General features: G+C 40.1%; 1 protein-coding gene across 1 annotated transcript in view; it reads left to right on the top strand.

The window, feature by feature from the left end:
- The window catches only part of HELQ (helicase, POLQ like), a 1104576-nt gene that overhangs the window by 920646 nt on the left and 156647 nt on the right, over nt 1–27283 (top strand). Inside the window, exon 14 of the mRNA XM_044059295.1 lies at nt 25189–25287. Coding sequence (XP_043915230.1) covers nt 25189–25287 — 99 coding nt within the window. The remainder of the gene's footprint in view (nt 1–25188; nt 25288–27283) is intronic.

Genomic DNA, 27283 nt, shown 5'->3' with positions numbered 1-27283 from the left:
GGCAAGATATGTGTCACTGTTAGAAGCTGCTTATTTTACTTTTTCCACTACCAATCAGAAGCTGCAGTGGTTTAAGGCCAAGAAGCTGCAGTGTGATTATCATGACTTCATGAATGGCCAGATTTTTGTCTGGCCTAGGGAGAATACAGATACACAGACATTACATATAGCAGCATCCTTAGGTAAGGGTGCGCTGCCACGGAGAATGGGGCAGAATAATCAGCATGTTCTGAATGAACTGATGAGTGAGGGAGGTTGTTGTGCTCCTGTAAGGAGCCAATCATCAAGCAGGATGGTTCACGTTGTTAACGAGCTGCAAGATGCCCTGAATAATGGAGTAGAGTTATGGCAAGGGAATGAGTGTCAAGTGACTTATGGGACTCTAACTGTAGCGAATGCCATAGAACCCGTGTCACTGGGTTCAACCATCAGTAATAATGCTGGTGATTCTGCTACTGAGTTGGGTGCTAGACCTAAGAATTCTAGTAACAGTAGGAATAAAGGGCATTTTTTCACCTAATTACCGGCCCCAGTGAAAAAGAAAGGGGAATGGAAAAGTGGCAGCAGGGAGATGAAGAGAAGGAGGTTGTCTCATTGACTGATGGTGGCATTGTTCATAATTTGTCTGAATATATTCTTAGGGACGATGAAATGTATGTATTAAACAAGGGGCTAACCTTTATTCCCAGTCAAGGAAGCTCCTTCAGTGATGTTATTATGGATATTTTATTATTTGGAAGGAATGTTATACTGAGAGAAATGTTTGGAAGTGGTAACCAATCAGGGGTACAATAATTAAGGCAACCGAGTGTATTTGTACCAGCCTTCAACTCCACCATGCAAACTTTTATTAAGGTATGTGAACAAGAAATACAACAATATTTACAAATAGGCAATAGTAGGAGTTTTTCACAATATGAATGCAGCACAGAGAAAGGCATTACAAGGTTTGAAGGTTAACACACAGATAGTAATTAAACAAGCTGACAAAGGAGGGGGTGGTAGTGGTGATGAGTAAAAAGGATTATTATGATAAATTAAAGGATTTATTGTCGGATGCAACTACATTTGTTCACATATCACCTATCACTTTGCACAACTTGATTAAGGAAATAAGAGGTCGGCTGAGGCAGATAGAAGTAGAGAAACTGATGGATAGAGAACTCATGGATTTTCTATGGGTGAAGTATCCAGTGACTCCAGCGTTCAAAGCCCTGCCCAAAATCCATAAGGATTTGAGGAATCCTCCCCTTAGACCGATAGTGTCAGGGAAAGGATGGGCTACGGAAAACATCTCAATATGGCTTGAGTATACCATGAGACCATGTTTAGCTCATATAGATGAAGTACTTAAAGATACAGGGCATTTTTTTACTTCTCTTAAGAATTTTGAAGCCACAGCCGAAATAATGGAGTATATTATGGTGACATTAGATGTCAATAGTTTATTTACTGTGATTAGTAATCAATATAGTGTACAGGCAGTTATTAACTTAATGAAGGAGTTACATCTAGCAGAAGGAATCAAGTTAGAATTAATAGAGAGGCTGCTAACTCTGGTGCTGGAATATAATGTTCTTTTATGTGTTGGAGATCTGTATAGACAAGTGCAGGGGGTAGCCATGGGCAACCCCTGTGATAATTCTTATGCACATATGGTAATGTCCTATTGGGAGAGGCAATTCATCACAGGTGCCCACAATATTTGGAGAGATAAGGTCTGTTTATACAGATGCTTTGTCGACGACATTTTTCTTTTATGGGGAGGGGATGAAAGTGATTTCTTGAGTTTTGTTACTTATCTGGAATCCACTATCACCTTTCTTAGATTTTCTGTTAAATATTCAGTGCACATGATATTTTTTTTTAGATGTGACGCGTATACAAGATGAGATGGGATTTAAAAGCACATTGTATAGGATGGAGTGTTGGAAAAATAGTATTCTAACATATGATAGTATGCATCTCAGGTTCGCATTTAACAATATTGTCACAGGTCAAGTGGGAAAAATTTCCAGACTGTGCACAAAACAACACGGTTATGAAGAGGAAGTAGTCATGATGCCTAGTCATTTTGAAGAAGGGGGTTATGGTATTAACAAAGTGAGGAATATTATTCAATGTCAGACAACACAAAGGGGAACAAGATTGCAACCGTGGTTGAAATGGAAAGGGGTTACAGGAACACAAAATAATAGTGATAGAGATGATGTGTTAAGACTCATGTTTACCTACAGCAGCAACATCCATGGTTTGTGCGATATAGTCAGGAAGAACTGGAAGATCCTACTGACGGATGAGAAATTAAGGAATGTATTGGGTGTTCAACCAAATTTTGGATTCAGGAGAAATAAGAATTTAAAAGATATATTAAGCCATGAAGGGGTAACTGAATCCTGGAAAGGGATGTATTGTAAAGGCACTAAGCCATGTGAGAGCTGTAAAGCATGTAGCAGTATCAACAAGGAGTCTAGTTTTACACATCCGGTTTCTGGTAGGACATATCATTTTGGGGCCAGGGCCAACTGCAACACTTCCAATTTGGTCTATCTTGCTATGTGTCAGAAGTGCGTTTGTTACTATGTAGGCAAGACAAACTGCAAATTAAAACTAGGATTTTTAGTCACTTATTGGCCATAAAAACAAAGAATTAACACAGTGCTTTATTGAGACATATTTCCAGCAATGAGGGACATTATTTTATGTTCATGGCTATCTAGAATATTAGAAAAGGCTGTAGGTGTGGTGACATAGTCAATGACACTGAATTAGAGGGAACTAAGTGGATTGTTGAACTGACAGCACACAGGTTCCCAGGACTAAATGAGATGGCCCTTTAAAACCCACTCATAAAAAACGGCGGGTTCAGTACTAGAACCCGATTGGTTACCATTTCCTTTTTAATAGATGCTTAGCATTATGTTTTTTATCTGAATAAGGGCACAGCCTGAAAGTGCTTATCCTGTATATTTTCTGCTGCTACATTTTTACTTGTTATTAAAGTTTTATTTCTAATGGTGGTTGCTGCTAATTTTTCCTTTTGGTACATTCAAAGACTTGGGTTGACCTAAAAGAAAGGTTATCCATGCTGAGATGCATGGTACAGACTGTGCTTCAACTAAGTGCTGTCTGGTTTTGTCTTATCTTTATTGCTCTCACAGAATGAGAAAACACTTGAATTCTTTCAGAAAATGTTATCCCCAAGCCATTGAAAGAAAACCATTAAAAGAAAGAAGTATTCTGTTTTTGTTGCTCTTTATCAGATTGTCTCCATGGAGACATGAGGAGCAGATACAAAGTTGCTCCTACAAGTACTTACCTACTTACCTGCTTATTTATTTGCTAGAGGAGAGCTTTATTGTATTCAGTGTTCTTTTTTTATTTATTTGCTTTCTCTTAAAACTGGTTACTAGATAAAGTCAAGAGCCTTAATCCAGTCATTCCCCTATGTGAGAATGAGAAAAGCATGTAATTTTGTCTTGTATCATACTCTTTTAAACAGATTTTCCTTCTCTTTTAAAGAAGTGCATACATTTCTTAAAACTGAACAAGGAAAAAGAGAAAAGAGGGGAGAAACAGGGACACTTGTTTACTTTACTGTCCCCATTACACTTGAAAATAAAACTTTACTTTATAGCATGCAGATATCATGCACTATATTACTATTAAGAGCAAAAGTTTGTTTTACTTACAATTAAGTCTTTCCTTCCTCTTCCCCTCTCATAAGTGTTGCTCCAAACATTAATGACATGAAGTAGGGCATATGCTTTAGTGTCCCCTACAAGTTTAACAAATTCAAAAAGTCTAATCTTTCCAGATTTTTTGTTCTGTTTCACAAATATAATTAATGCTGCATAATCCCATATTTACTTGTCAGTTTCTGAGTTGTTGGTTTTATTCCTGTTTATCCCCATCTCCCAAATCCAGTCTCCATTTCCTTTCCAATGTACTGTCAGTTCTTCTAGTCAACTCTTGTGCTTTTTCCTTTCTCTCAAACATTTTCCATTGAAACACTGGAAAGGTTTCACTGGCATAGTCTCTCTGTGGTTTTTATTCCCAGAAGAGCAAGAAGCAGAATCTCTTTGTTTCACAGTTCACTTTTTGTTGGACAAACGTTTGTATTTCCTTCTTAGCATGTTCTGCATCAAAAATGATTTTGTCCCTCCAGGAAAGAATATTCTGAAGATAGCTGGATACAGCAGTTTGAATGTCACACCTGCTTCTCGACATTCCCTGAGTAGTGCAATGCATTTATTCATCTTCTGCCTGGTGTACACTCAATAATCATTTTCAACAAACACTCTACTGTCTTCCACTTTTAGTATTTTCTCCTCCTGACACAGTTTTGTCAAAATCAATTCCTTCTGCTGGTTGGATTGCATCTTTACTATTAAAGGTCAAAATTGTTTTCTCATGGCCAGGTTTGCAGCATACACATGATGTGGCCTTTCAATCAATAACTCCTGCTGTGGAATACCAGTCCAGTTACTTACTTTTTGCTTTCATAAAATTAATACAGTCTGTTCTTTCCAGCTTCTCTGGTACTGCAGAAAATCTCAGGTTTTCTCCTTATGCTCTGTCCTCTAATTCTATTAATTTTTGAAACAGGTCTTCTTGAGCAGTCTGATATTTAGACAGCCTTTTCTTTATTTCAGCCTCGGAGTTTTGCAGTTTTATCACTGCATCTAAATGTATGAAACCACAGAAACCTTGTATAATGAACCAGCAAGGAAACTTCAACAAAATATTTTTTGTTGAAGTTTCCTTGCTGGGTCATTATACGAGGTTTCTCTGGTTTCTGGTGCTGTCAATTTCCTTGTGTTTGGTTTTGGCATCTAAATATCTGTTTAAAGCTTCTTCCATTTTATCCAGCCTTTTGTTGTTTGAGTTAATATACTCTTTCAGTGTTTCATTTATTTTGATCAGCTCTGAGTACATTTGACTTTATTTTTTTCCTCTACAAAAATACATCAGCAGCCACAGAACTCTGAAAGCCCATTGTGGTAAATAAAAAGTAAGACTATTAGTGGAAGAACCAACTCGGGCTACCACGGCATAAAAACAATGAAACTTTAGTTCAAGAAACCAAGGATGAGCGCTTTCAAGCAAATACGGCTCTTCATCAGCTCCATATTAAAACAATTTTTGAAATGTAGTTAAAAAGAACCAACAGCCAATCAAAATCAAGTATTGGATCTATATCTTCTTAGGGCTGGTTTTAGAGGTAATACACCATTAAGCCCTGGTGGACGATCAGCTTGTAGGTCGGCTATCCATTTTAGTTCACTATATTCAGTCTCATGACTTATATTCCCTCCTCTTATATTCACTTTTTGTACATATAGTACCATAAATTTAAAAGCGTGCATAGAATTCAACATAATATGCTGTGCCAAAGCGTTGTGTATATCTTTATTATGAATATCTCTCATGCGCCTTAGTATTCTTTCTTTAACCATCTGATTGGTTTTGCCTATATAAAACGAAGTGCATAACTGACACTTTGCAAGATATACCAAATTCTTTGTCCGACAGTTTGCATATAAATTAGGCTTGTATTCCACTTCTGTAACCAGATGTTGGTATTGTCAATATATAGGCAACCTTTACAATGCATACAAGGAAATGTCCCTTTTCCGATATATTTCTGCTCTTGTTGTAGCAGTCTATCAGGACAGATGTCTTTGCAAAGCATTCTTTTCAAATTCAAGCCATTTCTATAAATGAACCTTGGCTTTTCCCCTACAATACTTCTGATTTGATCATCCATTTTTAAAATGTTCCAGTTCTTCTTTATTATTTGAGTGATCTTATTGTTGCAATTATTATATGGTAAAATCATTCTCACATTATATTTTCTTTGGTCTTTAAAATCATTTTAAGTCCTCACCATTCATTGTAATTCTCTTAAACCATGGCTTAACCTTCATGTTATGAACTTCTGAACAATCAGTGGCTGCTTTTTGAATTTCATGGTGTTTATAACCCCTCTTCATAAATTGTTCACTCATTTCCTGAATATTTTGTTCATATATATCATCTTGTGTACAGAGTTTAGAGAGACTCATTATTTGCCCCTTTATTATATTGGGATAAATATGAGGAGGGTGCATACTGTCCCTTTGTTGGAGCGAGTTTCTCCAGCAGTCCTTCCTGTATAACTTAGTTTGAAAATTATCAAGTTCATCTTTGTATAGATTGACATCCAAAAATTCTATCTCTTGTAAAGATGCCTTCATAGTAAATGTTAAAAAGTCAGTACTCTGTCCCAGATATTGCACAGATAACTGAAGATCTGAAGTAGGGAGTTCATTTGTCAGCAACCTGTGGGCCTTGGATCCGATATCGGATCCGAGCCGGCAACTTGTTTCAAGCTAATGGTTCCGAGCTCCTAGCTCCTCCCTTCACCCATAATCCCCTGCTAACCCTCCATGACCTCAGATCTAGTTTGGCGCGCTTGTGGATAGCTGGATCCCCTTGAGCTCAGCAAGTGAATTGTCAGATAAGTGTATTTTTTCTGTCAAACTTTCCTTTTTTGTTTCAAAATATAAAGTGTGTAAGTGTTAGGTACCCTTTAGTACAAAAATATATTTCTTTAATTAGTTTTTTCCCTCCCTTCGTTTGGTCATTAGTGAGTGTGTGTGTGTGTGTTGTGTTTTTGGGGCCTGTGTGTTTGCGTAGTTCTACCTTTTACTTTTAAGTATGGCTGAGGCCCCAAAAGCCATTTTTTCGAAATGTACCGAGTGTGGCCATAAGCTCTCCCCGGCTGATGGCCACACTCGGTGCGTTTGGTGCCTTGGGGTTGAACACCTCTCCTCAGGCTGTACCATTTGTGCAGCGTTCAACCCCAGGGCACTGAAAGAGCGGAGGTCGAAGCTGGTCTTGGCGGGACTTTTACCCCCGGACTCGGCTCCGGCCTCCGCTGCTCCCGTGGCTCCACCACTCCCGTGGCTCCACCACAGCCTGTGGTTGCTGCCATTCCTGCCCCCCTCCTCCATCCTGGACTCAAACTCCCGCTAAAGCGTCGGAGGACAGGGAGGCCAGGAGGGAGAAACGGAGGGAGAAGCACCACAAGCGGCGAGCCGAGACCTCCGTTTCGGCCCCGCCAGCTAAGCTGGCTTCTCCCTCCACTGCTTCTAGGTCTCCTCCTCCTCGGCTCCGATCCCCTTGTTTCTCCCCGGGGCCCGAGGAGGAGGCCTGATCTCCATCGAGGTCATCGAGGCGGCATTCCAGGCCTGCCTCGGTGACCTCTTCGAGATCTACTTTTATTATGTCCGATGCAGAATTGGACCGGAAGATGCGAAGGTTCATCCAGGCCCAGCTGCAGATGGGAGTGCTCTTGCCTCCCCCCCCTTCGGGGGGGAGCTCAACACCTTTTTTCCACCCTATTGCTCCTTCTCTGACCCGCTATCTGGGTTTGGAGCGTTCGGAGCCGAGCAGCGTTGGAACTGGGGGTGGGTCAGCGCCGACAGTACTCGGTACTTCGGATCTGACCCTGCCCTCGAGCCTGTCGGATCCGACCTCTCGGAGCCATGGCCCGAGCTTCGGATCTGAGGGATTCAGTGTGCCTTCAGCTCCGTCCAGGCCGGAGCGCACTGGTCCTTCGGATCCGATGGTCTTGGCGCCGGTTCTGATCCCTTCATCGGATCCGAGTGGGAGCCAACTTTCGGATCCAAGAGAGAGTGGTTCTCCCTCAGCCTTCGATGTTGTGGAGAGGGCTCTGTTGAGAGCATCCGGACCCTCAGTCCTTGTTTCGGCTCCTCCCTGCACTCTCTCTCTGCTGGGCCAGGCTTCCATTACCCAGCCAAAGGGACAGCCTGCTTCATTGTCACAGATGGTTCCATTGGAACAAGATGTTGCTGGCGAGGCCTCCTCGGACTGCCCCCCCGAGGAAGTGCCCCGCAAGCATAAGTGCAAAAGGAGGCACGTGGACTCCCCTGAGTCCTTAACCGAGGACACGGACTTGGAAGAAGGGGAAGGCTCCCTAAGATCGCCCCCTGAGGATGTCTCCTTTGGAGACATCATGGAGATGCTGAGGATCAGAGGTGGGTGGTCTGCCCCCAAGTCTTCCTCCGACAAGTCCGTGTTTCTGGAGGCATTCGAAACAGGCCCGTCTACCTCTTGGGTGTCCCCTCCGGCCGACCCCCTGGTGGACCTCATTACCACCAGGGCGTGGAAGGATCCGGACACTGTGGAGCCAATACCAAAACGCCCGGACAAAATAGTTATCCCCCCCTCAGACCGATCACACTGGAGTAAAGGCCCCCCCCATAGATGCCATATTGACGGCGGCGGCCACGAAGAGGGAATTGGCTCAGGAGAGCCCCTCAGTCCATCCGCCGAGCAAGGAGTCCTGCTCGATGGACTGCTTAGGGAAGCGAGTTTTTAGTTCAGCGACCTTCTCGGTAAGGTCTCTGAACTATATGGCACATGTCATCAGGATGCAGCCGGATCTTATCAAAGAATACGCTGCCTCCCCTCCTGAGTCCATGTCGGCGGATGACAAGCAATTGTACTCCACCCGAATGGCCACTCTGAGATCAATTTCTAATACCTCTATGAGGCTATTGTCCCACGCCTCAAAGGGAGCCGCTAGGGCTAGTCATGAGACGTCAGGCCTGGCTCCGTCATTGTGACTTTGCGGAGCCTTTTAAAGCGTCCTTTGCGAACGCCCCTTTCGATGGTTCTGCCCTGTTTGGCAAAACGGTTCGCGAGACACTTGTCCAGAGCGAGAAGGACGGGAAGACGTTGTCTGCCATCGGAGTCCGCTTCTCTGCTCCCTAGCGGTCCTTTTCAAAGAGCCAAAAGTGTCAGAAGAAGATGTGGTTCCGGAAATCGCAACATTCCCAACCCGCTCCGGACAACCAGTCCTACCATGGCAGAGGAGGACAGGGAGGACGCCGCCCCAGGGGCAGAGGGGCTCCGAGAAACTTTGGGTCCAGAGAACCTTTCTCTGAGTTGCCCGCGCAGCAGCCCTGAAGGGTTGCCCGGCTGCTCCACCCTGGAGGCAGTCGGGGGGGCGCTTCTCGGAGCACCTAGCGGCATGGGAGTCCATCACTACAGACTGCTGGGTGCTTCGCATTATATCCAGAGGGTACAAAATACCATTACTTCATGTGCCCAAACTCAAAAACCTCCCCGATGTACCACCCGATCAGAGGGAGGCCGCAGCTGCAGCTGCAGAAATTCAGCAGCTGTTAAGAAAAAGAGCCATCCAGCCCGTCCCCCAAGACCAGCTTGGATTAGGGTTCTACTCCAGGTTATTTTTGGTGCCAAAAAAGACGGGGGACTTGAGACCGATTCTAGACCTTTCCCACTTGAACCTGTCAGTAACCAAGGAAAAATTCCGAATGGTTACTCTTCAATCTATTCTTCCCCTTTTAAGGGAAAACCATTGGATGTGCTCTATAGACCTCAAGGATGCGTACTACCACATTCTAATGGACAGATGATCCAGGAGGTTCCTCCGCTTCTGGCTGGGAGCCAGTCACTATCAGCTCAGGGTCCTTCCCTTTGGCCTCACCACAGCCCCCAGGGTGTTCACCAAGGTATTAGCAGTGATTGCGGCCCACCTGAGACTCCAGGGAATACATGTCTTTCCGTACCTGGACGACTGGCTCCTGACCGCCTCAACAAGGCATCTACTTTGCTCAGCCAGAGACTTCTTTCTCCGCCTAGCCCCACAGTTAGGCATTACCATCAATGTCAACAAATCCCTTCTGGCCCCAACACAAGTCATAGAATTCATACACCAGAGAGCTACGAGCCTTCCTAACCTCTGAGAGAATACGGAATTTGCAACTCCATGTGCGGGCTATCCTCCAATCAGAGACTTCTCCAGCGGAATTGGTCTTGTGGGCACTAGGCTCCATGGCGGCAGTGATTACGCTTCTTCCATGCGCCCGTCTGAACATGCGGGTACTGCAATGGACACTTCTAGTGCAATGGTCCTTTCTATCCCTTCCTCTTCACCACCCCATTGCTATCAGCAAGGCTTGCAGGAGGGCTCTATTATGGTGGCTCCAAGCCTCGGACCTCCATACGGGCCGTCCCTTCTGCACCTCTCCCCCTCTCGCCACGGTGACCACGGACGCCTCCCGCCTCGGGTGGGGGGGCATTATTCAGGCAGGACAGTCCAAGGCACGTGGAACGACACAGAGACCTCCCTACATATCAACGTACTGGAGATGAGAGCGGTGCTGTTCGCGTTGCAAGCACTTCAGGATCTCCTCCCCATAGGAACGATTGCGATTCAGTCGGACAACATGTCGGTTGTCTGGTACATCAACAAACAGGGGGGAACCAGATCTTACCCCCTATGCCGCGAAGCCATGAGAGTATGGGAATGGGCGATCTCCACCAACCGCTTTCTCATTGCAACGCACATTCCAGGACAGACCAACATCCTAGCGGACAAGCTCAGTCGCACCCTTCTTACCCCGTACGAGTGGTCTCTCAATCCACTAGTAGCAAAGCAGATATTCACAATCTGGGGACAACCCTGCTGCGATCTTTTTGCGTCTCCATCAAACACCAAATGCGACAATTTCTTCGCTCTAATCCCCCCTCCAGGGGAAACTCCAAGAGACGTTCTGGTGCATGCTTGGCCACCCGGTCTACTTTATGCCTATCCTCCGCTACCCCTGATGCTGCAACTCTTACAGAAAGCCTCACGGTTGGGGAGCAGGATGATCCTCATTGCCCCATTCTGGCCTCGGCAAATTTGGTTCCCTTACTTGTGGTCTCACCTTGTGAATCCTCCTTGGATTCTAGATCCCACTCCGGATCTCATCTCCCATCCGTCGAACTTACCGACCCCAAACCTGGGCAATCTGAAACTGACAGCTTGGTTGCTCCAGTTCCACTCCTAGTTAGGACACCCGGTATCTCTTCACCAGTCAAAGCCATCCTTGTGGCAGCGCATAAGCCTTCCACCAGGAAAGTGTACCGCAGTAAATGGAAACGTTTTTCCATCTGGGTGGAGCATCATGATCTAGATCCCTTTGCGGCTCTTCTTCCATCTATATTAGACTTCCTAACCAAGCTCTTTCAGGAAGGCGCTAGTTGTTCAACTGTCAAAGTGCAATTGGCAGCCATATCACATTACCATGTGGGACATGATACAGGGCCTTTGATGTCGGCCAAGTTGTGTAAAACCTTTCTCAAGGGCACCTTCTTACTTAGACCCCCTATAAAGGAAGCCGTGCCACCATGGGATCTTGCACTAGTTCTTCAAGCCTTGACTGCTCCACCTTTTGAACCCGCTGCTTTAGTAGATCTCAAATTCCTGTCTTGGAAAACAGCATTCCTTGTAGCCATCACTTCAGCAAAGAGAGTTTTGGAGCTTCAAGCTCTTTCTGTGAAGCCTCCTTATTTGATCTCTCACCCAGACAGAGTGTACCTCAAGATCAATCCCTCTTTTTTTCCCAATATAGCATCAGAAACCAACATAAATCAATCCATAAATTTACCAGTTTTCTTCCCTAAATATCAGAATACGGGAGAGTACAAGCTGCACTCATTAGATGTTCATAGGCAGCTTCGTTTTTATACTCATAGAACAGCTGGCCATAGGCAGTCCGACCAGCTGTTCGTTTCCTTTGCCAAATTTAATTTGGGGAAAGCAATTTCAAAAGTATCTTTATCACGCTGGATTTCTCAATGTATCCTATTGGCATATCAAGTCTCTGGGAGACCCGCCCCAGAAGGAGTTCGTGCTCATTCCACCCGCTCCATTTCTACTTCTGCGGCCTTCAAGTCTAGAGTTCCATTGGATGATATTTGTTTGGCAGCCACTTGGGCTTCATCTCATACCTTTATTAACCACTACAAACTGGACGTGATTTCTAGAGGGAGAGCATCCTTTGGCTCTGCGGTGCTTCGCAATATCCTTCCATGATGGCCACCCAAGGTGCAGGTAGCTGGGGACTCTGTCCCACAGGTTGCTGACAAATGAACTCCCTACTTTAGATTTAGAAGTTATGTACTCACCATAACGTTCCATCTGAGTAGGTAGCTTCATTTGTCTGCAACCATCCCCCCCTCCTTCCCCCTGGCCTTCTTTGGATCTATTGGTAGTTGGATACCCATTTTTTTTTTTTTTTGGGGGGGGCAAATATTGAGGGGCAAACTCGATCTGAGGTCATGGAGGGTTAGCAGGGGATTATGGGTGAAGGGAGGAGCTAGGAGCTCGGATCCATTAGCTTGAAACAAGTTGCCGGCTCGTATCCGATATCGGATCCAAGACCAACAGGTTGCAGACAAATGAAGCTACCTACTCAGATGGAACTTTATGGTGAGTACATAACTTCTAAGTTTTCCATGTCACCTGCCCACAGAATAAAAATATCATCCACGAAAAGTTTGTAATAACATAGGGAGCTGTGCCAATGGTTGTTATATGATAGTATAACTTCTTCTTCTCATTGTGCCATTACTAAGTTAGCATATGTATTGGCACATGCAGTTCCCATGGCAACCCCCCATCATTGCCAATAATGTTTATCACAGAAAAGAAACACGTTATTTTCCAATATCCACCTGAATATCCAGTTGATTACTTTCTTATCTTCCCATTGATGTCTAACCAGGAAGTCTCTAATAGCTGTTATTCCTTTATTTGGAATAACTGTAAATAAGTTATTCACTTCCATCTTGACAAATATAAGAGCTTTCCCATTTTCTAATGTTTCAGTATATTCAGCCAATGTTGATAGAAAATGGGCTGTATCCCACAGAACAGCTGAAGCATTTATCAGTGCCTTTTTTAATTTATTTTCCACCCATATTGATAAGTATTCAGTGACCCACCCTCGACCAGAAACAATTGGTCTAAGCGATGGGTCATCTCGGTTCTTATTTACCTTAGGTTGACCCTTAATAACGGGAATTATAAGATTCTCAACCTTGACAAAGTCATAGTTGTCTTCCTCAGTGTGTCTTGCCATGTACATATATAGGGTTAATTGTACTTCTCTTATAATATCTTTCATTTTCACCACTTCTAGCTGAGTGTTAAGTTGCTTGCTGTTGTAACATTGTGTACATTTTATTCATATAATATTCACAGTTCATCACCTCCTTTGTCAGCTGGTCTTATTGCTATTCCTGGATGTTCAAGTAACTCTTTTTGTGCTCTGTTTTCACCTGTAGAAAGATTATAAAATTCATTCCTCTGCTTCATATTTAGCATCTCTGCTACTTCCGTTTCACAGGTTTTTATAAAGGCATCAACTATCGGGTGGGCTGGCGGTATATAAGTACTAGGCTTTTTTAAGGTCACTTTTCTATGTTCATTTTCTGTGTTAAACATTCTCTTTAAACAGACATTTCTGCCAAACATTCGTAGATTAATAATCACCCCATGCAATTTGGGTCTACTAGCAGGTACATAGGTTAATCCCTTGTTAAGTAGTTTCATCTGGTCATTCGTCAGCTGAATATCAGATAGATTCAAAAGTATATTGAGATCAGCTTCCTCTATTAAGTTGTGAGCTTTCTGCGCTTTGTTCCCCTGCTCACTGATCTCTCTCATAATGCATGATTCCTGGTTTTCATGGGGACCAGAAGTATGGGAAAACCCGACCCAATTGTCTGTTTAACTTTAGGTCTCGCCCCTGAAATAAGGAATTGATTTTTATTAGTAGCGTTTATCTCATTGTCTCCATTGGATTGAGATGTCTATTATTGAGAACTAATATTAACAGCATTAATAGTGGCTTGTTTCCATTGATTTACATTTTCTGTTTGTGAATTGTTAATAGAAATTGTAGTTACACACTCAACATTCACACTGTCTTTACTATTCACATCTTTGTCCTTTGCTGAAAATATAATATTTAATTGCTCATGCATTGCTTCATTATTTACTGCTTGGTCATTTCTTCTAACAACATCAGACTTTGGCCACACAGATATATTTCCATTCATGAAATCACTATAGTCTCTCTGCAGTTTGCGTTTTTTTAGCTGCTGCAGCTTCGTTTCATATACAGTCAGTTATTGAAATAAATCATCCAGTTTCATTAAATAAACATCACTGGTAAATTTACTTTCAGTTTCTAGTTTTCTGGTTTCTATTGCTGTTATCATTCTCTTTTCCTCCTGACTAAAATAGTCTATGAGGAGCTGCATATATTTAAAACTAGTGTCAGTGTTTAAACTTTGCCATTGAGCTAACAGCTCGGGAACCGCGTTACCATAAGAAGGCATTGTCATGACTCTTAGCCCTCGCGGTATAATTTTAAAATGTAGACAAGCTTCAAAATGAAGCCGCTGCCATTGTAACCTCTTCAATTTCTATAAATCATTTTCCAGTTCATGAAATAACTTTTTACAAATCTCATCATTTTCATGGTTTTCTATAATGGCAGCTCCTTCTTCCGTTAAGTCTATATTCATTAATGGATTGTTTTCCTTGTACACAGTTCTCTTTGTATGTTCCTTTAATGAATTCAAGGTAGGTGAGTGTGGTCTATAATCCAACTCCAACAATTCCATTTGTACTCCAACCATGTGTGTTCTTCCAAGCTGAGAAATCCAAAAGCACAAAATGAAAATACACCAGCAGCCACAGAGCGCTGAAAGCCCGTTGTGGTAAATCCCAATATAATAAAGGGACAAATAATGAGAGTCTCTAGGTTCTGTACACAAGATGATGTATATGAACAAAATATTCAGGAAATGAGTGAACAATTTATGAAGAGTGGTTATAAACCCCATGAAATTCGAAAAGCAGCCACTGATTGCTCAGAAGTCCGTCACACGAAGGCTAAGCCATGGTTTAAGAGATTTATAATGAATAGTGAGGACTTAAATGATTTTAAAGACCAAAGAAAATATAATGTGAGAATGATTTTACCATATAATAATTGCAACAATAAGATCACTCAAATAATAAAGAAGAACTGGAACATTTTAAAAATGGATGATCAAATCAGAAGTATTGTAGGGGAAACGCCAAGGTTCACTTATAGAAATGGCTTGAATTTGAAAAGAATGCTTTGCAAAGACATCTGTCTCGATAGACTGCTACAACCAGAGAAGAAACATATCAGGAGAGGGACGTTTCCATGTATGCGTTGTAAAGGTTGCCTATATATTAACAATACCAACATATTTAAACATCCGGTTACAGAAGTGGAATACAAGCCTAATTTATATGTAAACTGCCGGACAAAGAATTTGGTATATCTTGCAAAGTGTCAATTATGCACTTTGTTTTATATAGGCAAAACCAACCAGATGGTTAAAGAAAGAATACTAAGGCACATGAGAGATATTCGTAATAAAGATATACACAATGCTTTGGCACAGCATATTATGTTGAATCCTATGCACTCTTTTAAATTTATGATACTATATGTACAAAACATGAATATAAGAGGAGGGACTATAAGTCATGAGACTGAATATAGTGAACTAAAATGGATAGCCAATTGGATAGCCAACCTACAAGCTGATCGGTGGTGTATTATCTCTAAAACCAGCCCTAAGAAGGCATAGACCCAATACTTGATTTTGATTGGCTGTTGGTTCTTTTTAACTGGATTTCAAATGCTGTTTTAATATGGATTTGATGAAGAGCAGTTTTTGCTTGAAAGCGCTCATCCTTGGTTTCTTGAATTAAAGTTCTGTTGTTTTTATACCGTGGAGGGCCGAGTGGGTTCTTTCACTAATAGTCTTAATTTTTTCCTCTAGGTTACTGGAAGTCACGTCTTGCACGAAAGCTGGAACTTGCACCCGCTTTTTGCCAAACAGCTAAAGAATTTTCCCAGTCAGTGTTTTTTTCTCACCCTTTGTGATTGATTTTCTTTCAGGTTCTCTGAATTTCTTTTTTGCTGGCATGTAGGCAGTGCACTTACTAGCCAATTACTGAAATTTACCCCACAAAATGAGTTCACTGGCTTCCTCTTAAGAGTTTCTGTTTTCACATTGTTAATAGCTGAAATTAAGCTGTTACTCAATGTGTAGCCATATTGGAAGTCTCCATTTTCCACTTGTTCATCCAGTTTGGCATAATACCTCAAGTTCAGTCCTGGACAGTAGTCCATTTTGCCTTCCTTCCCCAGTCCCGCTATTCCCACATGGTCAAAAAAGTTTTTTTTTTCCTTTCTCCTAACCCTTTCTTCTGTTTTCTGTCTCCCTTCCCATAGGCTTGAACTTCTCCATGTCAGACTGAGCTCCTACCCCTTTCCTTTGACCAACTTGTACTCTCGAGTCAGTGCCACAGCCTTTGGTCCTTGTTGCATGGTTCAGCAGTCTATTGTCCTTATTCCACCAAGCTTGATAACCTGCTGCAAATCGGCTTTTGGTCTCTTCATTCACTGAGAGTTCACCCAAGAAACACATGTAATTTGTTTTCAACCCCCCCCCCCCCCGGGGTACCTTTTCCATTCTCTTTTTCACCCAGAAGCTAGGCATCCTACTCCATCACCTCTTGAAATATTTACAATTTGAAGTTGTTGACTCCAGTCCTTGTTTTATGCTGTTATTTAAGCAGGAGATCCTCTCATGCTCCTTCAGACCAAGGTTGTACAAATAGTCAAAAAAGGGGCATCAGTGCATTTATAAGTCCAGTATGTTCCAAGAAAAGCAAAGAAAAATAAGTTATGTAAATGGTAACTTTCCATGCTATGAGTAAACCCCACAAGGTCTGAGTCCATGTTTAGAACTTTCCAGCTCGATATCTAGTCCAAATATTCACAAAAAACAAGGTGTTGTTATCCCCCTTCAAGACCCAGGTTGATAGCCTTTCACCCTTTTACCAAACCATTCTAAGCTGCAGTCTTCTTATTTTCCTTTGTGTTATTTTTTTGCAGATCTATAAACTTGAAGTCATGGACCCTATTTCTGTACTCGTGCTGAAGTAGTTCGTGAGTGTACCACCACAGGAACTCCTTTGATGAAAATCAGAACAACAAACTCAAAAAACAATTTAATGAAAATTCAATATAAAAATGTGCAAAAACGTGAAAAAGAGCCGAAAGTGTTTATCGTGTTGTATTGGAGAGGCTCTTTTTCCACATTTTACCTGACTGATACTTGAACCAAGCCCTTCAGAGTACCTTGATGATTTTTCTGAACACCGGACCAGTAAGCACCATGAAATATGCTGTTGGCACCATGGTATAATATTCTGCTATGCGGAACAAAACTGCTACTTGGCTGAGCCGCATAGTGGAAGATTTGTAAATTTAAATGTTTAGAATAGCTACACCAGACAGCTCATCTGTATATTCCTCCACCAAACAACAATCTCTTAGACAAAGCTGATTATGCAGCTTAATTAAATATGCTCACAACTGCAAAGACTTTGTAAGAAGCTTTACAGCTGTGTAGGCAGCACTCTGATGCATTGTAATGCATGGTGCTTGTGGGTTAACAAGCAGCTAACATTTCTTTGTAATCAGCTTGATATGGCCTACTGTCACCTCAGTACACTCTGGCACTTCATTGCTGGCACTTCATTGCTGGTATGGCCAACCCCTGCTCAGCAGTGACATGCATCAGAACTCTACTGCACTTGCCTGTACAGCATATATGTCTGGTATACAGATGGCTAATTTCCATGGAATACTGTAATAGACTATATAAACTGTATAGACAGTTCATATGTATTGTACTTGTACCCAGTAGAACTTAGTGTAAAAACAGTTCAGCGCTGAGATCATCACAGTTGTATTATTTTGGAACCGCAAACCACTGTTGTGTTGCTTACTTCCAGCATGCCCCCATTCCAAGAAATTGTACACGAGTTGTAGCCCATGTGGTTAGCAGATCTGCATGATCTTTCAAAGCTGTTTCCTTACCTTTTTAGCAGTTTTCTAAAACATCTAATGAGATATCTGATAGCCATTGGTAACTTATCCCGCAATCTTGCAACTGAGTGGAATATAAACCTGTTTTTTTTAATCGATCTACATATATCCAATTTATATGTACAATTTCTACCTCTTGAAACTTTTCCAGACTGAAGAAACTCAGTATTTATTACAACTCAGTTCTTCATCTTATAGTGCCCTATAAGCAAAGCTAACTTTAAACTCAATAATCATTGTAAACTTTCTTTGGACACTTTGTAATACATGTATCTCACCTTTTAAGTATGTACTAAGCATTGAATTATATCCAATATTAGTATGATACAAGATGTAAAAAATGTTGATAGCACACGAGGAGCTTGTTGTTACATTCTTGTAAATCAGTTTAATTCACAAAGCCTTATTATTAACAATAATGGCATTGGACTTACATTTCATATTATTAATCATCATGACTCCTAAGTTAAATACTAGCTTTATTCAAATGATGGTTACCCATTGAAATAATAGATTCTGGGGGTCCCTATTAGATAAACAAAAAATTAAAATCTTGAACGGCTGAAAAGTCGAAAATGCTGTTCTTTGAAATAGGTATTGTGGGAGGCTGAGCCACCCACACCCCTCGCTAATTATATATATACCAACTTGAGATTGCGCTACAGTGAGGAAAGGGCAAATCTCACAATAGCGATTTCGAAGAATGGCATTTTTGAATTGTCAGCCGTTTGAGATTTAAATTTTTCGTTTGTCTAATAGGGACCCGATTCTGGCATTAGTCATAACTGATGAAAACACATCAGGTGTTGTTATTTTGAAATTCAATTCAACTCCTAGGGTGAAAGCTGAATACAGCTTTATTCTGCCTTAATCTTACTGCCCCCATGCTTTTCTTAATCTCTTAACACCCATGTTACATCATGTATTGTTTCATAACATCCCTAATTTAATTTGTCTACCTTAATCTTATCATGTTATTTCCCCTATTTTCCTTTTCCATTTTCTTTATGCAGTGCTCCCTAGCCTGCCTTCTAAATGTGCTCTGTGATGATGTGAGGTAGTGCCAGCTATGCCAGAGAGAGTAGGGTAGTGCATATGTAACATATGCCAGCATAACTAGCTGGCGTTTTTTAAAGAATTTTATGTCATTTGAATATCAGACTGATTTGTACAGATGCTTGTGTTAAAAATATATTTATAAAGTTGCTTGTGTTAAAAATGTATCAACAGTGAGTCCTGCTGGACAGAAAAGAAATGTATGTGTATGTCAGACTGTATTGTAACTGATGAAATGTATATATGTTAACCTTGGATGCTGGAAGGGACGGGGCTAAGCTCAGCCCAGCTAACCTTAATGAAAATAGCCTGAAATTAAATAACTTGGTTTAGGCCATAAAGATTTTATCTTACAGGCCTAAATGCACTCAGAGGTGCAATGTCTGGGCTGGTATCCTGCTCTGATTGTCCTTAGTGGTGAACTAATTGCTACCCTGGGGTGCCAGAGAATGGCTGGTTAGTCTCTATGAGAAGGATGAAAGAGTTGGAATTGTTTTACATTCTCCAGATGCTGGAATGAGCCTTAGCAAAGTTCTAGGTGTGTATTGTGATGGGTCTAGAACTAATGATCACCTACACGTTTCAACAAAACTGAAACAGGTGAGCACACTTTCGCAAAAGTGCTTTTTCACCAAAAATGCACTTTCACGAAACTGAGCTAAAAAAAAATGAGAAAATGGCTTTTGCTGAGATCGCGGCACAGTGGGGATAAGGGAATATTTCCTTTTCCCCACTGTAGTGCGATCTTGGAGTGAGAATCTAAAAGTAGGGGGTGTGGGAGTCACAGCCCCTGACATGGGGGGTGCAGGGGGACTTGCCCCCCTGCCTGAATGTGATTACCGTTATCTTTTTTTTTTTAAATCTTGTCTTTTTTTTTTTTTTTAATAGACTTTCACGAAAGTGCCTTTTCACTTAAAAAGCACTTTTGTGAAAGTGTGCTCAATCGTTTCAGTTTCGTTGAAACATGTCATCGGTAATTTGTCCTAGATCCATTGTGACACATCTGTGACAGATCCTGGCTCAGCTTCTAGTCAGGGGTTAGTGTGAGAACCACAGAATCATATGACCAGATGTGATGTCATTCTGTAGCCAGCACTGAAGTTGTAATTAGATACTAGTTACTAGTGAGAGATATGGCAGATAACACTCATCACTCTGCTTTGTAACTGAGAAGACCACTCACCCACTTCATCTTGCCTTGCTTTAGTGAATAACTTAAATAGGCAATAGTAATTCTTCAGTCAGGAAAATATAGTGAGATTAACTAAAAGTGTCATTTTTCTGTATCTGTCTGAGTCTTTCCATCTGTGTTATTTTTGTATATTCCCTGTGAATTGAAACTCACTCTGGTGTTTATTGTAAATAGATACTCTGTATTCTCATGTTTTGTTTTTATTATTTATTATGAAATATATCTAAACCTTTCAATGTGGCTGATCTTTTAGAAGTATTTTAACCCTTGAGAGTACTTGCATTTATTTACTGGCAGTGTAGCATCACCCTCCTGAAAGTCTTGCCAATTGGTTAACACTACCATTTGAATAAGTATTAATGTTACTAGTAATTGAGTACCTTGGTAAGAACGTTAAAGTAGCTGGGTGGTGCCAGTAAATCTACCTTATAGTCTGGGTGGAGGTGACAGAGTGGGTAAATCTGTACCAACCTTTCCCAGGTGTCTGTATGTGTGAAAATCAAATCTCAGAATGTGTGTGTTAGCTACTTGAAATGGACACAGAGCACTGATTTCTACACAGAGAAATGTGGAGTCTTATTTGGGGCCTGGACAGGAAGCCCCGCTCCAGGACTGGAGTGTGCTCCTTGTGTGCCCTTAAGGGCTTGGTGCAGAGAGCTGCATCTTAAAATACTGGATGTATCTATTTTTATTCTAAGTGAACAGTCCCAACCAGTGTCAGTGATGAGGATTGAGGCTCTTTGATTACTAGCCTATAGGAGGGATGTCACATCCTCAACCAACAAGCAGGCAAATATTGTCCATTTGTATTGCATTTCAGCCATACACAGCTTAACTTACCACTCTACCACCCATAAAGTTATTTCTTTGTTTATCCCACAACTAATGCCCCACTACCTTTGTCTCTCTGTCCTTACTTTATTCCATTTGGTGTCTGAGTCCCTAGTATTTTCTTAGTACCTAAATTGTCTTTATCATTACTTTTAATAACTTAGTCCTGAAACATTGCTCAAAATGTACACCTCACAAGTCTGTCATACCTCATGTATAATACAGTTTTGTTTATTTTTATTTGAATTTACTTTATTTATCCTTTGTTGACCAGGTTGGTTCCACTAGACTAATAGTTTCTTTTCAGAGAAGACTCGAGGTGGTATTTTACACTACTAGGGATGCAGAGAAATTTGGCCAAGCCATCAGGGTACTTCTTCTCTTTCTGATAGGTGCAGTGGGATCTTTTACATCCACAAAAAATCACTGTGGAACTCCAATGAAGGGAGAGTACTAGAGGAAAATGTAGTTTATTATGCAATTCCTGTACAAACACATCCAAATGCACGAACGTTGTAAATCTTACTAATAAGTTTTCGTTCCTCACTTCATCCGATGTAGAAAGCAAAGAAATTACAAAGGACTAATTTTATACAAAATTTGAACTAGTGGCTTGGAAAAAGAAACAATTGAATCCTACTATCAATTAATCACTTCAAAACACAAATATGCATGTATAGCTCATGAATATGCAAATTTTAAAAAACTGGAACTTATTTAAAACATATTTGAGAGTCTAAAACCAATCTGTTTTAAACTAATACATAAATTAATTCTTTACAAAATACAAATCCAACATACACATTTATAAAATATATTAAATATATTCCTGTATAAAAACTTAATAAATAATAATATGTTACAATAAAATATGCATTGCAGCAAATAAATGCCCTAGAGTGAACTAAAATGCCAATTACAACTTGGCTGATCTTATTTTTAAAAATTTTTAGGAATACATTAACTTTTACCTGTAGAAAAGAAAGGAATTTTAAAAATCTTTTTGAATATGGTTGTTCTTCTACAAAACATAGGGACCTTTAAATGTGGTACATGTTCTCAGTGCCCCTATCTTATTAATTCATCCTCATTGGAAATAAGTAGCAGGGACAGAACCATTACCAGTAAATGTTTTGCCAATTGTAATACGAGTGGAATTGTGTATCTTGCGTTGTGCAAAACATGCAATTCATTTGACATTGGCAAGACAGAGAGAAAATTAAAAACACGCATTTATGAGCATATGTACGAAATAAGTAAATCCAATTCTAATAATGCTTTATTTAGACACGTCTATTTGTCCACAAGCTCTATTTTTGTTTTTTGTTTTAGAAGTAGTTCCTAAATAAATTAGAGGGGGCATGTGGGAAACAAAACTTGAATACCGTGAGCTTTATTGGCAAATTGTTTTAGAAGCTACGAAATTCCCAGGTTTAAGTGATATGTTGTCTATTCTTCCACTTTTAAAAATAAGATCAGCCAAGTTCTAATTGGCATTTTAGTCCACTAGAGGGCATTTATTTGCTGCAATGCATATTTGATTGTAACATATTATTATTTATTAAGTTTTTATAGAGGAATATATTTAATGTATTTTATAAATGTGTATGTTGGATTTGTATTTTGTAAAGAATGAATTTATTTATTAGCTTAAAACAGATTGGTTTTAGACTCTCAAATATGTTTTAAATAAGTTCCAGTTTTTTTTTAATTTGCATATTCATGTTTTGAAGGGATTAATTGATAGTTGGATTCGATTGGTTCTTTTTCCAAGCCACTAGTTCAAATTTTTATAAAATTAGTCCTTTGTAATTTCTTTGCTTTCTACATCTGATGAAGTGTGGAACGAAAACATATTAGTAAGATTTACGACGTTCATGTATTTGGGTGTGTTTGTGCAGGAATTGCATAATAAACTACATTTTCCTCTAGTACTCTCCCTTCATTGGACTTACACAGTGATTTTTTTGTGGTTTTCAGTTTGGTTTTTCGCTGCCATCTCCTTTTCTTGATCTTTTACATCCACCTGAACTACCACCAATTCAGACAGGAGGCCTTGGTTTAACATCTCATTTGAAGGATGGCACACTCAGGAGTGCAGCATGTGTCAACAATCCAGTTACCTGGTGTGGAAAAAGAACCCATAGCCTTCTGCACCAAAGGCAAGTAAGCTACCTGTTGCACCACTGACACTGCTATTCACTTTCACTTTCACTGTACTCTTTTTATCATACTTCTCCAGTCACATGTATGCCCCTGATTTGACCAGGGCATCACCTTGTACAAGCATCAGTTTCACCAGCAAATTATAAGGAGGCCATTCCCTTTTTTATAATAATGACCTTATAATAGCTTAGTTCAGATGGCCATCCTGTTTAGTCAAATAAAACATAATATGGATAGATGGTATTAATTTACACCATACCACTGTGGTATAGTTTCCATCATAAGCCAGTCTAATAGACAGGAATAATAAGCTAGTATCTTTCATTATGCTCTTACCTGCAGCTTTATCTGCCTCATCACTTCTACTTTTTATGTCAATATTCAGCTTTCATCCTTCACAACTGTATTTGTTGGAGCTCCTGATAATACTATCCTTATAATTATACCAGTCTGTACAAATTAAAGATTAATCAGTTTATTTACTTTAAATATTATATCTTTGCATTCAGGGTCATGCACTTCACTTATTTAAACAATTCTGTGTGTCATTTATGTCCTAATGTCCATTCATAAGGTGGCATTCAGGACATTGCAAATCTCAGTGTGTAATTAATTCTTATAATTATTAAATATTAACTTTACATGTGTACGTTCAAAAGATTTATGCATTCAGACATGTTCAGACTGAACTGCAGTACTAACATTTAGTTAACTGGTATCATTTTAGTAATACAAACAGATTAGCTTGACATCCTTATCTAAGAAATATATAGTATTTGTTGTTAAGTCTTTTATTACTATTGTTTAGCCTACACATGCAGAGAACTTCAGCCCTTTGTCATTTTCTTGAAATAGACGTTAGTGGTTGTAACAGTCCTGTCTGCTCTTTCATGTTACTGCACATAATCTAAAAAAAATTAAAATTATTCCTAATTTAAGTAATTGATAAGGTTGTGTATACCACCCAGTGAACCACTTACAATGTCATCTATTGTTTTCTGTTTTTTAAGAACTCTTTTTACTATGGATTGAGAAGTCTTCAGCAGAATGCTTGTACACTTATATTTTGTATTCTGTTTTCATGTAACAGTATTTTATGTGTACATCAAAACTGTTGTTAAATTATTTATTTATTTTTTTTTATTTTATTTTATTTTATATTTGTTTACTGGGATAGTCCAACTGGGTCGTTAACCCATTTTCAGCGGAGGCCAATGGGGAAAGCCTCAAGTTACATTCATACTGTTACATACAAACTGTGGCATGTGCAAAATACAGACATTTGAAATCACAATAGTAGTAAAATATGTAAAACATAAGTGATTGCAATCATAGGTTAAATCTAACATAAATTGTACATATAATGAAAAATTCACACTTGGTACATAGTATAGGAGCCATACAAATATGGGGACATTTGTCAATATTGCATAAGGTATCAGTCAGTGTTTTCTATGAAGTTAATGTTAGATTATTTGATTTAAAAAGTAGACAAAGGATGTGTTAAAATATAGTATTTTATTAAGTAGTGACAGTCGAAAGTAAAAAAAATGTTGTTATTAGATAGTATAGTCATACTCTCTAATGTGGAGATTTTCTCCTTGGGCCTGTGCTGAAGAAGGAGTTTTATCCCAGACTTTCCTGGTAAACAAAAATTAGATAGATGGATACATCAATCCATCCATCCACAACTCCTTTTTTCCCCTCATTTTTGCACATGGGGTCAGGGTGTAGATAAATAGTTAAGCAGTGAACCTATTTCATCATTTCCATGTTTAAAACTTGCCTGAACAGAATCATTCAGCACAACGTATTCTCTGTTATGTGTGGTAATCTAATTAAATATCAGGCTGAAATCAGGCATAACTCAGTCTCCATTTGCAAAATTTAATCTGAGATTATTCCTAAAATGGCCCTAAAAAGAGTCCCTTCTACCTTTTTAAAAAAATAAAAGTAAGTAAATAAACATTCAGAAACTTTCACAGTAATAAATTAGAATACTTAAAAGCATTTTTAATAGATTAACAGCATTTTTGGTCTTGATAGTAGTAAATACACTTAAGCATCCTATTCCAAAGTGTCTGAAGTAGGAGTCATTAAAACATTGCCTTTTTCTACTTTCAGTTCAGTCAGCTAAGTGCAGCAGAACAGAAAATGGCGGTCAACCTAGGGGTATCTGAGAGTTTTCTGGCAAAGAAGGCGTCAGGTCACAGTGTGAAGAAGGTAAGAGCTTAAAGGAGTTTTCCTTAAGTTTTAGATGTCTCTCTCTACTTCATTAACCAGATAGTTTTCCCAAAGTAATGTCACTGCTTTGGACAGTTTGAGAACAAGTCATACCACAATATTTGTGGTAGGGTGAACATTAATCAGTGACAGCATATTAGCAGATGACATACTAATAAATTGTTACTATCTTCTTTAGTTACAGATTGTATCAAGCAGTGTATTTCATACCAGATGAATAACTTACTAATTGTCATTGGTAAAGTGCAGAACTTGTATGGAAAGACTACCAGTACATTTGCAAGTAGCTGTATTTTCTCCTAAACTAAAAATGCAGTGTGTTCAAAGTAACTGTATTGATACAGTACCAAGATGGCAGCAATTCATTTTTTGATGAAGTTCATTATAAAAACAGAATACAAACAAAAAAATGTTTGACTTCAATAACTGGCTTAGATTTTGATACAAACAGAAAATAATTGACTTCAATAATTGGCAAAGTTTCTGGCGTCATTCTAAGGGGATCCAGTATCTGTCAGCCTGGGATGACATGGTCAGCAGACCTCAATGCTTTGCCAGAGATGGTTTTCATCTGTCACCCCTAGGATTTCAGCTACTGGCTAAGGCTCTTGCCATCCCCATAGTGGCTTTTTAGGCAGTGTCTCAAGGAAAAAATTCCCAGTGTAAAAACACCATCTAAAAACAACCTCAGGGTTATGCTGCTAAACGCTAGGAGTCTTAACATGAAACTGTACTTACTGGAAGCGGTCCTTACCTTGGAAGACGCAGACATTTGTGCAGTCAGGGAGACCTAGTTGAAGGCTGTGGAGAGCACCCCAGCCATACCGGGTTACACTTCCTTCCACATGTTTATACCACAAATTTAAGGCATGAAAGCCAAAGGAGGGAGTGTATCAATATTCATTAAAGATAAATACACCTCCAGATTGGTTAAACAGTATGATTCCCTGGAGATACTTCAGGCGTAATTAACTGTAAGTAGGACACCTATTTAAGTCATTACCAGCTACAGGACTCCCTCCATGAATCAAGACACCCACTCTGCCTATTTGGATCTACTTGAGTCTATCAAGATACATCTGAACACCATGGTTTTGGGTGACTATCCATCCATTGACTGGGTAAGTTACTCATGCTCAAACTCACTTGCCCAAAGGTTCCTTAACTTTGTTAACTCCAATGCCCTGCACGAGCTGATTGACACCCCCACAAGGGGTGTCAATATCCTGGCTATGTTGCTTACCAATATGGGGGACCACTGCAGAACCCCCACTATGAGGTCTTCCCTGGTGAGATCTGACCACAGATCAGTCTAATTTGTAACTATCACACCTGCACCCCCCAGCAACAACTAAACTAAACAATTTCAGGGCAGATTATAACCTCTTATGGGATGGGATAAATAGCTTTACTGTACCTCCCCTTCAGATGGAACTGGCAACTATGCCCAGTTCTACACCAGTGCCTTATACAAACACGTGTATGTCTGCATTGACTTGGTGGCCGTACTTGATAGGAACAAAACAAGCTCCTCAAGGAAGAGCAAACCTGCCTGGTGGACATCTGCCATTAACAGGCTTTACAATAACAGGAAGAAATTGCTGTCTAAGAGTAAGAGGGAGCAAGCCCTAAACTGGAAACATGAAGTCCACCAAAAGCAAACTATGAATCCAAATTAGCTTCCTTAACTAAAGATAGCCATAAGGCATTCTTTAGTTACGTACTTAACCTAGAAGGACAGGCCCAGATTTGTGCTGAACTGATAGTTAATGATCCCACATATACTGAGCCTGCAGACATAGTTAACCTGTTGGCCAACAAGTTCTGTGAAAACTTCACTCTCCTGTTCCTGCCACATGTACTACATGACATCCGTACCACCTGTCCCATACCTTGTATCTGTAAAGAGCAGGTCGTAAATGCCCTCTCTATGGCCAAAAACACAGCATGTATGGGACCTGATAACATCCAATTC

The sequence above is a fragment of the Protopterus annectens genome, chromosome 17.part0, assembly GCF_019279795.1.
Source record: "Protopterus annectens isolate FY-2018-M chromosome 17.part0, PAN1.0, whole genome shotgun sequence".
In the NCBI taxonomy this organism is placed as follows: Eukaryota; Metazoa; Chordata; order Ceratodontiformes; family Protopteridae; genus Protopterus; species Protopterus annectens.
Note: the sequence above shows the minus strand (reverse complement) of the source record. Positions and strands in the feature narration are given on the sequence as shown.